The 16,716-nt window shown below is 44.0% G+C and overlaps 1 protein-coding gene across 1 annotated transcript; it reads right to left on the minus strand.

Moving 5' to 3' along the window:
- Window positions 1-5,931: 5,931 nt before the first annotated feature.
- On the minus strand, window positions 5,932-16,390 carry T265_13526 (hypothetical protein; the record flags this gene model as incomplete). The annotated part of the gene is made up of 4 exons (XM_009169293.1): window positions 5,932-6,610; window positions 13,659-13,805; window positions 15,182-15,596; window positions 16,171-16,390. Coding segments are annotated over 4 exons (1,461 nt in total), but the record flags the coding sequence as incomplete, so codon positions are not given.
- Window positions 16,391-16,716: the final 326 nt, after the last annotated feature.

A 16,716-nucleotide genomic window follows, 5' to 3' on the forward strand; every position in this document is an offset into this window, starting at 1 on the left:
ACATGTTCCAACCCCCAACCTGGAGGGCCAGGAGACTGTGTTCGTCAGACCTCTAACCATTGACCAACCTGGTATGAGAGACTCTGTAAGTGTCTCGCGGACAGCCCCCAGTATAGCTCAGTGGGTCTCCGAGGTACACAAACCGCCACATCACGGTAAGGTCCAGTCTCTTCGTGACGGTCTAGTGTCAGCGGCACTCCTGAGAAGAAGCGGTTTGCTACGCGTGCCGCAGATCGCTATGGTCAGAGTCAGGTTGAGCGCCTAAAATATGACCACAATCTACTGAATCTCTGTGCCAGATTACAGTTCTGCATGATCCTATTGAGCCCACACCCGTTTCACAGTTGGTGGCTTCCACGCAATGCGCTGTCTTGTAAGATCCAGGCATGCGCCATCGCAATTGTCTAAAATTGGTCAACGCGACATGAACCTTGAAGACTCGTGCATTGTCTCTTCTGTTCGGCACATATAAACACACGGATATGTAAAACACTTCATCAACCGCTATCAACCAGTCACAGAGCACGAGTGCTCTCCAGGTCCAAATAGTCGGACTTATCTATAGTGAAGTAGGTATCAAAGTGTCCTACCTTCGGGAAGTCCATCTTTCTTGACTAGCCTCTGTTTAACGTGTGTATTATGGGTTAACCAACCGGCAATTTCAAACCGTTTAGCCTAATGTTATTGTGTGATTATGGAGAGTTAGGTCATGTGAAAAAATGATGGAGTTCTCTGAACTGTGCTACAAGCAGTGTCCCTCAGCACTACTTGACCGTTTTGTTCGAAGATAAACCTCTACATCTTGGACAACCAAGTTCGACTTCAATGACAGCAAAGGGAATTCGGATATTTTTAAGAGATCGGATGGAATGGGTGATTGACACCAAATTTGAGCTTCAACCGCCCCACCTAAGCTAATCAGTACTCAGGCTGTTGTCGCTTTCGTAATCAAGTTTTCTCCACTGATCCCCAGTTTTTTCGTGTCTAGAACCATTTTTGTAATAAACCAATGAATGCTGACCTCCACGTGATCCGTTCATTTCACCGCCACAATAGTCCAAAGCCCGGTGGAAGTCGCTTCCAGATTAGTTTATGATCCACTTGAAGGCAGTCGTAAAGATGGGTTATGATCTGTGGGTGCCCAGACTGCTTTGGACATATAGTCGTACCATGGTTGATACACGCATCACTCAGGTTTGACCTTATTAGCGCCTTGTTGTGTGGTCTTGCACTTTTGGCTTGTGTAGTAAAAGAAGAGCCTACCGTCACCCCTTGTCCTTGGTAGTTTAATGACTGCATGGAAGTGAGTATTTTATTGGGTTGAACACAGGCATTCCAGACCACGATCGTACCGCGTTCGAAAGATTTCATCATTGAAATGTCCTTTTTGATACAGTACATACCTCGGCCTGACCCTATGGGAGCTCAAAGTTGGAGGTAAAATCAACCAACCTTCGGTCACCGGAGCATTGTTAAGTTTTGTGTGCGAATGTTCCGTTTGATGGAAGCCACTACTCTCGAAGAAACCCAAACTTGGTGCTCAGACAAATCATCTCCTACATTAGCATAATATTTTTCTGAAGATTTCTCAATAACTAAATAAACGGAAGCGATGACATTTTCGTAAAGGGAACTACTCACAAGGTTTCTGAAAACTCATCGGGAGCCCACGATCGGTTCCGCCATTCTCGGGGTCCATCGGATAGGCGCAGTCTCCAAGTTTCCGTCAACCTTAGGTTTGGACAGATTTCAACAAATACCATCAGTTAGATGTCACTGGTTTTCACGGAAGACTTAACTGATCTATGGCTTACGATATTCTTCAACCTAAATTGCTGCTCATAAACGGGGGATTCACTCGAGTCTCCTGTGAAAACATTGATATACAACCGAGTGTAGTTGTTGAAATCTGTCCTATGTGGATTCACTTAGAACATAAGGTTGACGAGAACTTCGGGCTGAGCCTACTTGACCAGCTCCAACTGGGGTGCTTCGTTAGTGAACTGTCAAAATTCTTCCGACAACTTTATGAGTAGCGTGCCCCATCAAATTGGTCATGCAAATTCTACATTTATGCCGTCGAGCTATATGAATCACTCTCTACTCTCAGTGTTTCTACACGTCAGCTGTCCAAAGGTTTTCATTCAAGGATAACACACTCTGGTATTATATTGGCAAGGTCATTTCTACATTCAAACACCAATGTGATATATAGTTCTCCGAAACCATGGAGATCATGCGTTTTCGCAAATGAGATAGTAGATGTCAACTTGTCCAGCTATGGTTTACGCATACAGTCGTTATCAGAGCGAAACACTCCAGTTTAAACTATACCAAATCATCAACCGCATCAACCATCGATAATCTCGACACACAGAAAAAGCTAACTTCTTTACTTGTAGTGTCCAAGTTCCCCTAAAAAATCGTAACGGTTTCTTTGATACGCAGGTTTTGTTCTCGTACATCATCAATATAAGATATAAGAACCGCTTACTTGTCGTACAGTGGTTGTAGCTGTCAGTTTTGTTCACCGATGATTTGGTGAAGTGCTGTAGGTAGCTGCGTACTGATAAACTGGTGCGTAAATACAGCGCTGTCAGTAGACTGTTAAGTGGAGGAATTGGGAAGGAATTTACGCATCCAAGGCAATACCTTGGATGGACGAGTGCTGTTGAGATGGCCCCTCTCGGTGTCCGCATCCAGGAAGGCGGCAATGACCGGCGCAGCTGAGTCTGCTGGTAATCACTTTTACACTTCGCTGCCAAGTAATTGTTTGACCTCCTCTGGCTCGTTTGAACCCTTCACGTGGTTGTTCGAAAAGAACCCTTTGACAGAGTCGGTCGAAGCGGTCAAGCCAGCACAAACTATGCAATGTGATCAGTTCATCTATCGTGGGCGAGTTAGTTCTTCCGAATGCCATTCGACGTAGTTAACCATTGCTGATCCAGTGTTTCCACCAGACTCGGCCAATAGTCCGAAGATATCGATGGTAAAACACTGAAAGTCTTTTGGCGTCCTCGGCGCGCAGCGGCCAGCTTTCTGACCTGTATGGTAATATGGAGCGCACCGCAGCATTATAAACTCCTACAGCAACACGTTTTTGTCTACTTATCAATGCAAAGCGCTCAATGATGGTTCTGTTCCCATAGTAAGGCTTATCAGCTGATGTCTCCTCTCTCGATACACTGTTGTAGTACATTCATTGCGTTTGGGACTCACTTATCGAGCTAAGTCAAGGTTCAGCGACTCACAGAAAGAGTGGTTCTTGATAGTGTAAAGAGATATGAGAAGTTTCAACTGAGATTTCTTCCTGTAGATCAAGCCAGCCTTAGCTGATAACCCGACAGTCACTGTGCAGCTCATTTACCGACATTAAGAATCATCAACAGTGCGCGTTTCACAAAATTTAACGGACTCCCAAACATGTGAACTCTCGGCTAGTATTTTGATCACTTAACTTTTTGCTCATGCACAGTTAACAAGCAAACGTGGTTAGCTTGCACTTAGACAGGAGTTACGGCTACTTATCCTTTATTCACGGGATCCACATTACTTGGTCACAAGTGTTGGCTGTCTCCTCGGCTGACTTCGCAGATAGAAGGTTCATTGGTCGGGTGAATTTTCCCCCTCCTGTGCGCTGTAATAGGATGACGGCGGTGTGAGATTTAGGAATTTTCAATGGAGGTTCTTTGGTGTAAGTGAAGCCGAAGAAGACTGTACAGTGCTTCACGTGCCCACTTGGTGAGATTTCCATGATTGCAATTTGCCTAGCACCACATCCCAATTGCGGGTTGATGACAGTGCGGATCGGTTTCTTGTGTTCGAACGGCTGTGTTCAAACTACTAGACGGGAGTTGCCGCGATCAACCCCACCCCTAGATGCGCACTGCTGATGAGTGAAGCAGGTGTACAACGCTTCTCGGTCTTCCAGCTTCGTTCCAACCGCTTAGCTCAAATTTCACAGAAAAAAAACACTGGGTTGAACGAATCGATCACTTTCGGCTGTCAGTCGGACGAACGCTGAAGTGTTCTGTTATAAATCATCCTCGTTCACACACCATATGCAAGGCGGAAAAAGTTAACCAGATCAGTGTGTGCACAGCACACCACCCCGCCATAACAATTCTAAATGTTAACTTGCCCAGAGACCCCGTCTATATTCAGAAAAGTCTCACTGTCCGGCAATGAGCAATAATAGTCATGATATTATCAACCATCACTTCAGCCAGAGATGTGGTATTAGTTAGCATCGTGTTCACACATCCAGTGATAAACGAGAGGTTTAAATTTACGTCAATCTCCGTCAACGACCAATTAAGATGCGAATGAATGCTTATCGCAACGTACGAGAAAACCGTTGTTCAAATAGAAAGAAAAGAAAAAGAAGATCAACGGAAATTCGTGAACTACTCTTTCACGCGGGACGAGCCCCATGAATGGTAAAACTAGTACCGGCTATTTAAGCCTTCCAAAGACTAAATAAGTAGTACTGATACACTACTGACCGCTTGTCGACTTTTTGGAACAACATGATCTGGCTTGACGCCTGAATCGGAATAATCGAAATGATGTATCAGTCATCTTATACAATCCCGAAGTGGGTTCTGTTTTGCTGAAACCTAACTTGGGAATGACAGCCCATTCAGAAGTTATAAACAGGTAGCTGATGTTTCTCGAATCAGAACACCGACACACCTGATTCAAACCGGCTAGCTGATACGAACTCACGGCCTCTTGTATGTCAGACGTGTACTTTGCCAGTTAAGCTACTGTCAAAGTTGTCTCATATCACTCCATATAGACCAGTTACGCGTATTCCTGTTTTTATTCTATGTATATAAGTTCCTATTCCCAAATGTTCGAATCCCGGTGTCTTCACACCGATACAGTCTGGCTACCTGGAAGATGTTGTCTTGCGGGTCATTATGGGGGTCAAAAAACGAATTCACTGTTTAGACTGACAATCTTCGGTCTTGAGTAAACCAAAATGACTTCGAAGTGGTAATCAACTACACTTGTGTTAGCTCGACTTTTGTAGCAATTATCAAGCACTTTCTGGGTCCTTGGTTGGACTAATGACCGGAGCGTCTGCCCTTTCGTTTGCATCATGCGTATATGGTTCTGTATTTCATAAGGCGAATTCCCATTTTGTCATTGTTTTAAGCTTTGTCATTTCCCGTAAGCAACGGTCCGACGAATCGTCACAATCGACCCTGCGGTCACCGTCAGTTAAACTGACTACGTTTAGTGCTCCCCGAAAATATGGACGCGGCTAATCTCAATGGAACAGTTAGATCACCCGAAAATCTCCTAAGAAAACGTCGCGGGCTAATTTGGGACTGTAAACGTGACACTCATCAAAATCATAGTTGAAGAAGTTAGCTTGTGTAATACCCACATTGTATCAGATAGTCTGTTCAACGGTGACTGAAGCCAGGCTCCAGCCCTTCGGGACACTCTGCTATCAAAAAACAGATTGGGTTTACAGTAATCCCAGTTGAGTAAGACTCCAATCTGCTTTCATCACGGTGAGTGCATGTCATAGCTACTGATTTTGGCGGTAAAGCAGCCCAGAGGACTAGCATATATTCAGCTTAATCACTCGTGTGAAGTTATACATTTTGTCCACATGCTGAATCCCCAAAACTATCGGTTGTATCTCGATTTACCTCGGTGAAAACCAAGTAACAAGCACATTTCTCCTGCCGCCGAGTGTTTTACTGTTGTTCAAATACTGTCTGGTATAAGAGAAGAAGCGAGAAATCTTTGTAAACTGAAATGAAGTTATATGGACTGTAACGGTCCGATCGGGTTTACAAAGCAAAAGAATGAGTTGAAGTTTTTCAGAAGAGTTGCAAGTATTTTTTCGAAAAAAAACATTGGCTGCCTTCAGTCGCAGTGCATTGTTTGTTCAGTTATAAACCGGCATTGTTATACTTCACACGCAATCTCTTTATAGTCCTTCTCCAACGCTCCAAGATCTACTCGAGCCTCACGGAATTCACCTTCCTCCATACCTTCCCCGACATACCAGTGGACAAACGCGCGCTTAGCAAACATCAAATCGAACTTGCGATCTAAACGAGCCCAGGCCTCTGCAATCGCTGTGGTATTGCTAAGCATACAGACAGCTCGCTGGACTTTGGCCAGGTCACCACCAGGAACCGCTGTTGGAGGCTGGTTGGTGATTCCAACTTTGAAGCCGGTTGGACACCAATCGACGAACTGTATGCATCTTTTTGTCTTGATGGTTGCAATAGCTGCATTGACGTCTTTAGGCACCACATCACCACGATATAGCAAACAACAGGCCATATACTTCCCTTTCCGAGGATCACACTTGACCATCTGATTGATTGGCTCAAAGCATGCACTAGTCAGCTGAGCTACAGTCATCTGTTCGTGTCTGGCCTTTTGTGCTGATATCACTGGAGCATAGCTGACCATAGGAAAATGGATACGAGGATAAGGGACCAGATTGGTTTGGAATTCGATCAGGTCGACGTTTAGCGATCCGGAAAATCGCAGAGATGCTGTCGTGGAACTGACCACCTGGCATATCAAACGGTTCAGGTTTGTATATGTGGGCCTCTCAACGTTCAGATTATGGCTGAAAGAAAACCAGAAAATGCGCAATTATGCAAACTTTACGCTACAACCAAGTTACAGTGCTCAAAGTTTCGCTAAATTTCACGATTGCTTAACATCCTTTGTGACCACTGTTTTACTCTGATCGATGAATCAGGTCAGCAACAGGCGGTTTCACATAGGAATGTCATCCTGACCTACAAAATGCTCGAAAAATGTCACCGACCGATTGTCTTGACAGCCCCCCGTTGGAATTAAGAGTGTGTTCAGCTGTGTCCGCAATTAAACGACGTGAATGGGAATCGAACCAAGGTACAATCAATCAACTCACTACAAAAGAAGCGGGCAGATGACAGCGTCACATAGAATGGTTGACTGAGCAAAGGACAAGTGCATCGGGAGCAGTGGCGAGCACGTGATTCACACACACTGCAAAAATAAGGCTAGCGCAAACAAGTCACGTGCACGCACGTGAAACGCCAGTAGCAAGACTACGATCAAGACATGGCAATAAGACTGTCCATCGGTCAAATGCAACTGCTGGTGAGTTGGGGCCGGTACTCAGTATTCGCGGAATGGAATTAAATTTTCTAAGGCTACGACGGGTCCCTGATGGACTGAAAGAGACAGGCAATTGTGTTCAGAGTACGATTCCAAACTTTCGAGCCCTATTTAGGCACCCCGGGGTCTCAGCAATGCCAGAAAAGTAGTCCACCAGACGTTTTCCGTCAGGTGTATGACTGCTTCAGTGGACAATAAAATTTGGTGAGCATCGAAAATATGATGGTGTATTAGGGTGGTTTTTGCTGTGAGTACATACGCAACAAAACGCAACATTTTGACTCAGGTGTATGACTGCTTCACTGGACAATAAAATTTGGTGACCATCGAAAATATGATAGTGTATTAGGGTGGTTTTTGCTGTGAATACATACGCAACAAAACGCAACATTTTGACGTAAAAATTCTATTCCATTCGCAAAGGTTTTGCTACTAAAAGCATTGTGTGGCCAATGGCCCCGTTGGGACCAGTAACGAAAAGACACGCTTTGAAAATTCAGACGAAGCGTCGATGAACTGGAAGGTGGACGAACAACGCGTTTCTACTGTCAAGTTTTTTAGGCTACGCATAAGACACTAAAAATTCGGAAGGACTATTTGGAAAACCTTCCAGCGTGTGATTCCGAACAATCTGCGCTACAAGCTCATACAAAAACACTGCATTTAAAGCGATATATGCGGTTCAAAGTGTAAATTACAACTGGAAACCACACACTGTAAAACAGATTCACTTTGGCAGATGCAGACGCAGCGTCCGGCTCAGGTCGTTTCATAAATATAGGCCTGGCCTATACCGCTACTTAAGTAATGTTTAATGCCTTTGAAATGTTGCCATCGCTCACAAACTATTTCGTTCAATCACTCGTCAGAGTTGTTTGTCCGATGCTTACTCCAAAGGCCATGTAGGCATACGCGACTCATCCACCCGCCAGTCGTGACGAGATAAAAAATATCGACTCAAATAGGGTGCTAGTTTGCTTGTATCCGCAGCATCGCTTGCGGAGACTGTAATCATGACCGCTAATCTTGCGGTTGCCCAATGCATATCGACTGTTGTTACCCTCTGGTTCAGTGGCCTGGACACATGAACGTTTCGTGAGTACCCCAACCCGAATGTCCCAGGTTGAATAGGAGTAGAAGAAAGTGAAGGGAGGGAATAATTCGGCGTTTCGCATACTATAGTCGATTGGGAATTGATATGCTTTGAGTGAACGACGTGAAATTTGATTCAGGCCAATTTGAGGGCTACGATTAAAGACTGTCTTGTTGGGGATTGGTGCGGCTTAAAGTCAATCCAGTTGGTAACAACTTGGCTGAGAATAAACTGTTCGCTAGTCAGTTCTGTCCCGTTAGGTTCATGTCAGGCCATCAACAGTTAACAACTCACCTGGTTCAAATGATGCATTGACTGAGAGCATGGAACCACCAGCAAAGCACCTATTTTCATTGCAAAGTTAACGACTGACGCATCTGTTCCTCCAAATCATACGGAGATAACATCGTATGGACCATGACGTTATCTTTACTTCCCCTAAAACGCTTCTTTCAGAAGTCTGTCTCCCAAACTCGTAGCAGGAAATCACTTCACTTATAGGATAAACGATGTTGCAATTCACATCATGTTAGGGACGTATTTATGTATGTGTCCTCTAGTATTCTGCAATATCAAACGTATGTGTCCAGAGCAGTTAGGCGGTATCTCTTCCAAAGTCGTTGGGTGATCTTTCCACTACTCACGCATGATATTCAGTCGTAGATCTTGGAATTTACTGGGTCTATTGCTACGGGTAAACTGCCTTAAATATCCTAAAGGAACTATTCAGTGAGACTTGATTTCATCCAGGAAAAGCGTCTCCTTCCGGCGATCCATCGATTTTAGAATGTTGCAGTCGGATGTGCACATTTCGGCTCTAGTGTTGTGGAGGCGGAAGCCAAATAGCAAATGTTGGATCCGCTTCAACCGACGGCAGATGCTCGTATTTCAAGTTTACTAGGAATATCAACTGGAAACTAGCGACAGTAGCCACTGGTTTCGGTATCCGACAAAAAATATCCGTTAATTTGGGCGTCAGAATTTCTACTCTAACTATCAAATTGTCTTATGTGAAACACATAATGACACATAACGTGACCATGTAGTACACACTGTCTTATGTTACACTGCTGGGAAGCTTTCCACACATTCCTACGGAATTTCCAATCCGTCCTGCGCTTAACTTCGCAAAACACTTGACCGTATGGAAGCGTTATCTGTGTTGTCTACCCTGTCAGTTTGGCTATATTTCGCCAGAAGTTTTAAAGCGTGTCTTTCCTTTAGTGTCTGCGTGCCATCGACAAATGTGCTGAACCAACGCGGAGTCATTGATATCGTAACCCCCCTAGCCATGCAATACTGGTATCCAGTGTCAGATAGAGCCAGATGATGTTGGGTGCTCGATATTATCGTTTTCTTCAGTGTTATAAGCCCCGGTTAACGCTATGATTACATCAGAATTGTTTTGTGAAAACAGACCCACCGACCGTGTCACTTGTGCACCGTCATCGACGTAACTGGCACACACAAGACTGTAAGCGCTTTTAGGCTTCCCCAAGCTGGCTTGCTGCTGTCATGCTATACAGATGTTATGTTATGCCTATCGCCCCACCCATTTTCGATAGGGCTTGCCACAGTGGGTTTGATACAATTTGTGTTGGTAGTGTGAGGAGGTATGGTAATTGTCAACTGAGATTTCGTTCGTCCAGCGAAGTCGATCTGAGCTGAAAAGCCGAGAAGCACCGTAGAGCGGTTTCATCTTTATTATTAATCATCAGCAGTGCGCTTCTCACGGAGCTCCGGGGAGATTCGGAAACGGAGAGAACTCTCGGTTAGTAGTTTGAACACTTGATCGCTCGGCCATGGGTGGCTTATCTGCAATGTGATTAGTTCAGACTTAGGATATACCACCATTCATGACCCAGTCACGGAAACCGCATCACGTGGTCATATGTGGACCGGATCCTACATAAAGTTAGCTAACCTGGTTTGCGGACTATTGAGAAAGTGCGCACAATTTAAGATTTCAATGCTTACTGATAGGGTATGGACGTTCGGGTTTACCATGGGCGGTACAATGGGGTCTTTGAAATGCGCCGACCAATGCGTTCATCCAAGAAAGACGGAGGTTTTCCGGGCGAACGGTGGCGCACAGCACTGTCCTTCGTCTGTTTAGACAACAGGCTCGCAGCGACCAGAGCGTTTAAACGATTGGCCTAACCGTTCATCGACGGTTACACACTGGATACTGCTCAACCAGCTTGGCGATCTGTTCCGCGTATGTTCCGTCAAGCCTTCGCCTTGTTTATATCATCGAGGTGTTGGTATCCCATTAACAACACCTTGACATACTTTGTTCGAATCGTTAGCGTATTTTAACTCCTTGTAACATAGGACTTTTGCAGTGAAACTTTCCTCAGGTTTTTCCGGTATGTGCACATTTTGGCGATACTTTCCTCGACCTCTAAGTCTCCGCAGTGGTTCAGTGACAATCAGAATCTGAGAAGCTTCTGTTCGTAACTGTCACTCAAATATTGTACCGTTAATGAAAAGTGATTTCGTTCGGTATTCTGCCATGGAGGCATTGGCGGCGTCGTCCAAACTTTGGCGTTGAACAGTAATTGCACTCAGCAGTTCCGTCTGCTTTGGATTTTACGGCACTGCACTACCGTGCTTGATAGCATAGTCTTTTAGAAACTTCTCCGGAATTGTGGACGTGGTCGGTAGCGATTTCTTCCGGTAACTTAAAGCCGTCCAACAGGTGGCGAAACGCTCAAACGCAACACTTGATGGAGCCCTCCCATAAAGTAAAACCTGAGACCGATTTGAATAAAAATAAGTAAAAACCCTCTCATACTCGGAACATAGGAACACATCCCGTAAGGTTGACTGCAATATTTGACCGCTGTTACCTAGGTTATTCGACAGGTTGAACCGGAGCTTGGAATGGTTTGACAAATTCTCATCGCTTTGATGAAAAATTCCATTCGCTATCACTAGTAAAACTATCGAACGTGAGACTTCGTGCATACAACTGCCAACTGACTTTCCTGGGAGCATGTGAAAGCGGAACAAATCAGACGTGCGCGAAACCTACTTCGTTTTCCAGACAAGATGCATCCGCCTATCAACGACGGTTCATCTTGTATGATATGAGAATTTATTGATTATTATTATTATTATCAGCCGAGTTGGACACATGTACTCAGGAGGGACAGAAAAGATTGTGTCTTGATTTCTTTGGGTCTGCCTTCTGGATAATGAGATGCTGAGGGACAACAAACAGTATAACTTCCTTTCATATTTACTTAGAACAACCCTTTGGTTTCATGGTGATTGCTCAACAGAAGTGGAGATGGTTCGTCGGCTATTTGATCATGCGTTTGAGGAAGATAGCGGATATCAAACTCTTAGTTCAATACTTGTGAGCTGCGATGTTTCATTCAAAGGAGTCGTTGATCCTCGGCTTCCCCGAATTAGTAGCAGCGCGAGGTCCGGATAATCCGAATTCCGAATCAGAGTGGAATATCGTCCGAAAGGGGATGAATTCCACTTTTCTTCAGCCGACATTCATACAGGCGCTTTTGCCTCCTGTGGAGCAATTTTCGTTTGCATTTTGATACGAACGTTGAGACAAGATTGTCTCAAAGCCCAAATAAGATGCCACGATAGACCCAAAAATAGCGCACGATTCACGAAATATAAAAAGTTTGTGCAGAAGTGATCACAATCTAAGCAGCATAGTAGGCATTTCTCTCCCGCAATCCAGAAGGAAACCTCATCTTGTCCCGTAGGCTTTCGTACAGAATCATAAATAGAAGAGAAGTTCTACAGTTGACATGATTAGCAGGATGAGTGAGCTGGCAGATGTATGACTTGATCAAAATTTTCAGGCCATGGACGTTCCAGAATTGGATGCATATATTTTCCTCTGACTCCAGCCTTCGAAATCGTACGACTGAGGAAACCAGATTTGGGGACCGTAAATTGGCACTTTCGAGTATTCAACCGTAAATACGAGTTGTTTATTCCTGTTTATTTCTTTTTTCTTATTTATTCTTCTGGATGAGAACCAGCTGCGCAACTACTATCCCACTGGGCTTTGCACCTACCAGATTTGCAAAGGCAAATTTTTTAACCTTTTCCACGCTACTGGAGCGATGCTAAGCCCATAGGTGAAATTTTGTTTGTAGGGACGGCTAACAAACGTCTCGAAATGCCCATGAAAGACCTGTGCGTTCAACTTGGGAAAACTGTCTACAAAATTTGCATTATCAACTACTCAGTCATCGGATAAGGGGACTTTTAACAACGATTTGCTTTTTCAGCCCACTTAGGTCACCGCATACTTCGACAGTGTCTTCCTTTTTCAAAACAGTGACCGGCGGGTGTGTGCATTAGGAACACTGCACGCACGTGACTAAAGCATCGTTCGCATAGTGGAGCCTGCGCTACCTCAGCCCTCGTGCGCCCTACAGCTGGAATGACAGCCCGGCACCAAAGGGGTGTCACAGCTGAACGAATGTTCATTTTTAATCGGAAAAATAAAAGTCTTGCAATAGAGATCTTATTCGGTATCCACGAAAGGGTTATTAAATCAAACAGTTCATCAGCGTAAAATAATATAAGCGCCTAACTCACCCTACTGATTTGTTTTCAGGAAGTGTTTTAAGCGAGAATTTACGGAGCATAGCTATTAGTATTTACGCTTAGCCTAAATCGCTATTTAATGGTACTGATGACTGTCCAGCCTACTTTTGACAACTGATTCTTAAAAGTTTCCAATCGTTTTCCCTCAGGTCCCTGCAAATGACATCGTGAACGTTTTGTGTGTGCATTAATTACAGTTTTAATGAAACAAATTTTAATGTGCCAGCTTTCTGAAATAGGTTATTCAGAAGAGAGACCACTTCCAAGTGATATAGACCAAGAAGTTTCAAGTTAGTCCCGGTTGGTAGATCTCGTCGAGAGGTGAATCTATCTCGCAAAAGCTCTCGGCCAAAAGCCAAATACATCTTTTGCCTTAACGGTCTGATCCAGGGAACGGTCGCACACAACAATGAATCAGATAGCTTTCTGCATTGATTCATACCGGCCTATGTATATCAAGCTAACGATCACTCAGTAAAAGTCTCTGTTGGCATTAGAAGAGAGAATACCTAACAGACCGAGAACTTTTTCCATTGATTATAATGCTAGGAATTCAGCAAACGAATTTTTTTGGAATGTCGCAAAACAAGGGTAATGTTCGTATTGTTTTCCCGGCAATCAAATGGCTTTGTACGACCTGTTAAAAGTAAGGATTAGTATACTCATCGTTTTAGTACTAATTTGATGTGAACGCAACATAAGCTTGGCTGTCTTTGGCAACTAGTTCCAAATTTATTGGGACACAGTGTAGATACAAAGAGTGTATGTAGACATGCTTTATCACACATGGAAGCGAAGTGGTTCAGTGGTTAGAGCGCTAATTTACTGACCGGAATGTCCGTGGTTCGAATCTGATCTCTGCCTCTCAGCTTCCCTGTCAAGGCTTGGACAACCTGGCAATATCCCCGCCCTCACGCTTCCTTCGGGTGGCATGGCAGCTAGGTACCAGAAATGTGTTACAGCTGAACGATTACTTTTTTGTTTTAGGCCCACACATGGGGCCGAAAAAGAGTTCGGCCGCAGCGCAAACAAAAACATACCCCATCAAACGTGTCTACATTGACAGAACGACGATTTATTTGCATTGAAAAACTGATTCACAGATTGCAGTAAACGATCATGCATTCTGATGCGATAATGGCTGTTCGAATGATGTACTCGTGCCAATCCGAATCGCCTTGTCCCAAGTACAGTCACAAGGCACACATACATCACTGTCATCTATCGCCCTCTGCTCTGTCAAAATGCACTTTATTACCAGAATACAGCCTCCCGTCATTCCCCATTTGAGCAGTAATTTTCTAACTACTTTGGTCAGCTGAAAGAACGATGGCGGGAAAATTTTTTGAATTTTCTTCTGCCACGAAAAGCTAACAAACACTCATTAGCACGCTGCCAGTATACATCACCTCAGTTTGTACTGAATTTCAAACAACGGTCCGTCGACCTAGCACTTTGAATATATCCAACTACGAGTTCCAGTCAACGGTATGAGTTAAGTACACTTGTGCGGTTTACTGTGAAGCTATCCTCTAAACACGCACTTTGTGTCACGCGATATTATGTTGATTAGCTGCTTGATTAGTGCTTCGCTAAAAGTGGAACGGAAACAAACAATCTGCAGATTTTCCTGGAGCAGAAATTTCCCTCAGCTATTTAGCATGGTCTTATTGCCTACATTCGTCAATGATATACAGGGATGGGTAAAAGTGCTCAACAGAGTGTATCACCTTCTAAACAGCTTTTCACACAGTCTCCATACGTCAGTCGACCTATTCATGGAACAAAGAACTTCTGCTCGAAACACTAGGCTATAAGTATAATATGCTGGTGGTTTGAACTTTTTAACCGATCACTGTTCGTTTTAAATGAAAGTGTTCCACTCTTTGAAGGCTTTGGACTACAGACAGGAGCAAAGGAATCGACCACTTGTTCATGAATTGTGAGGATTACGACCTTTAACACGTGGAATCTACTGAAGCACACCATAGTTATGCGGTCCTTGCGTACACGGTTCTCCCTCATTTGTTCTTGTGAATTGTGTTCATCGAGTCATAGGAGCCAAAGATCCCTCGCCGAAAGTATGTGGCGCACTAATACGCTGCATTTTCAAATCTGACCAGTTGCTTCATCAAACCTTACTTCAGAACCATTCCAAACTAAATCGCTGAGCTTTTTTCACGGGCGGTCTTCCTGACAATTTATCACACCCACCATCAACAATAAGCTTTGTTCGTCGTATGAGACATCAGACTGACAAGCCGTGATCCAGTCCCGTTTATAGTGAAATCTCTACCAGTTACTAGATACTGACTAGACTTGCCTACGGATGCTCTCGCAAAGACTTACAGGCAGTTGTCGTAGATCGCTTGATTATCAAGCAAAAATGTTGCATCCACATGTTCCAAAGTTCCGTGCGTAGTCAGAATCGAGTTGTACGGCTCCACAATCGCGGTGGAAATATGAGGTGCCGGATAGATAGCGAATTCTAATTTTGTCTTTTTTCCATAGTCTCTGCTCATGCGTTCCATAAGTAGCGATGTGAATCCGGAACCGCTACCACCGCCAAACGAGCGTGTGAAAATAAACCCCTGAAGTCCGGTACATGGCTCGACAAGTTTTCGTATGCGATCAAGGACCAACTCGATCATTTGTTTACCCACACCGTAGTGACCTCGGGCATAGTTGTTGGCCGCATCCTCTTTTCCGGAGATAAGCTGATCAGGATGAAAGAGCTTTTTGTAAGTTCCCCTCCTCACTTCATCTGCGTTTTACGAAGATCCAAAAGGGAGAGCTTTGCGAGAACATGAAGACAGAAATTTGATGTCACAAAAGTCAAAAACTCCTAAACTCTCGGTAACTTATTACTCCACAGCAACCCTACAAGGTATAGCGGTGGATAGGCTGAGAGTGTAGAGCAAATTGAACACATTATGGTATGACATGGCATGATTCAGCATACCATATGTGGTGTGGTGAGGCATAATATAGTGTAGAATAATGTGTTATAGTACAGTGCGATATAATATAGGTTAAAATAGTATAGTATGGTGTGACGTAGTTTAGTAGTGTAATAGAGTATAGTATGGTATTTTGTAGTATAGTATAATGTAGAGTAGTATAGTAAAGCAAAGTATAGTACAGTATAGTTTGTGTGGTATAGTGTAGTTGGATGTAGTGAAGTACAGTGCAGTATAGTATAGTCCAATAAGGCATAATGTGGCATAACTTAGTGCGGTCAGGTATATATAGTATATGTTTATATACGACTCACATTTAACATATCGGTGTGTCGGTTGAAAGAAACTCATAGATATAGTACTCTCACTCGGACTTACCAACAACTGTTGGTTCCAAGTCAGCAAATATGGCACGCGGAACGTATTTACCACCACCAGTCTCGCTGTAAAAGGTTTGCATAGCATCTTCATAATCTCTCCCTAGGTCACCGTACATTTCTCCACTTGGTTGAACACCATGTTCCAGGCAGAACAGTTCCCAACACGCATTCCCAATTTGAACGCCTGCCTGTCCCACATGTATGGAGACACACTCACGCTAAGCGGGTGGGTGAACCAGGAAGAAACGAGAATAACATAGATACATCATTAGAGAGTGCGGCGTCCACCTTTTGTCTTGGGAAGTAGTTTAAAAGTAGTTGGCTTCAAAATGCAAACTAGGTGGTTTACCTGAAGATATTTCGGAAATTCCCGGTTTTCAGTGAGTCACTATCAGTTTGGTTATACTTCACTCGGAATCTACTGAGGCCCTCAGCTCCAATGGACGCCGACCAGACAGTCCTGAATCAAAGTCAGAGAGCGTCAGATAGCGTTGGATCAATGTTAGGCAAAGCTCCCTCAATATGTAGCGCGAGACAACCCTGA

Source organism: Opisthorchis viverrini, assembly GCF_000715545.1.
Source record: "Opisthorchis viverrini unplaced genomic scaffold opera_v5_74, whole genome shotgun sequence".
NCBI lineage: Eukaryota > Metazoa > Platyhelminthes > Trematoda > Opisthorchiida > Opisthorchiidae > Opisthorchis > Opisthorchis viverrini.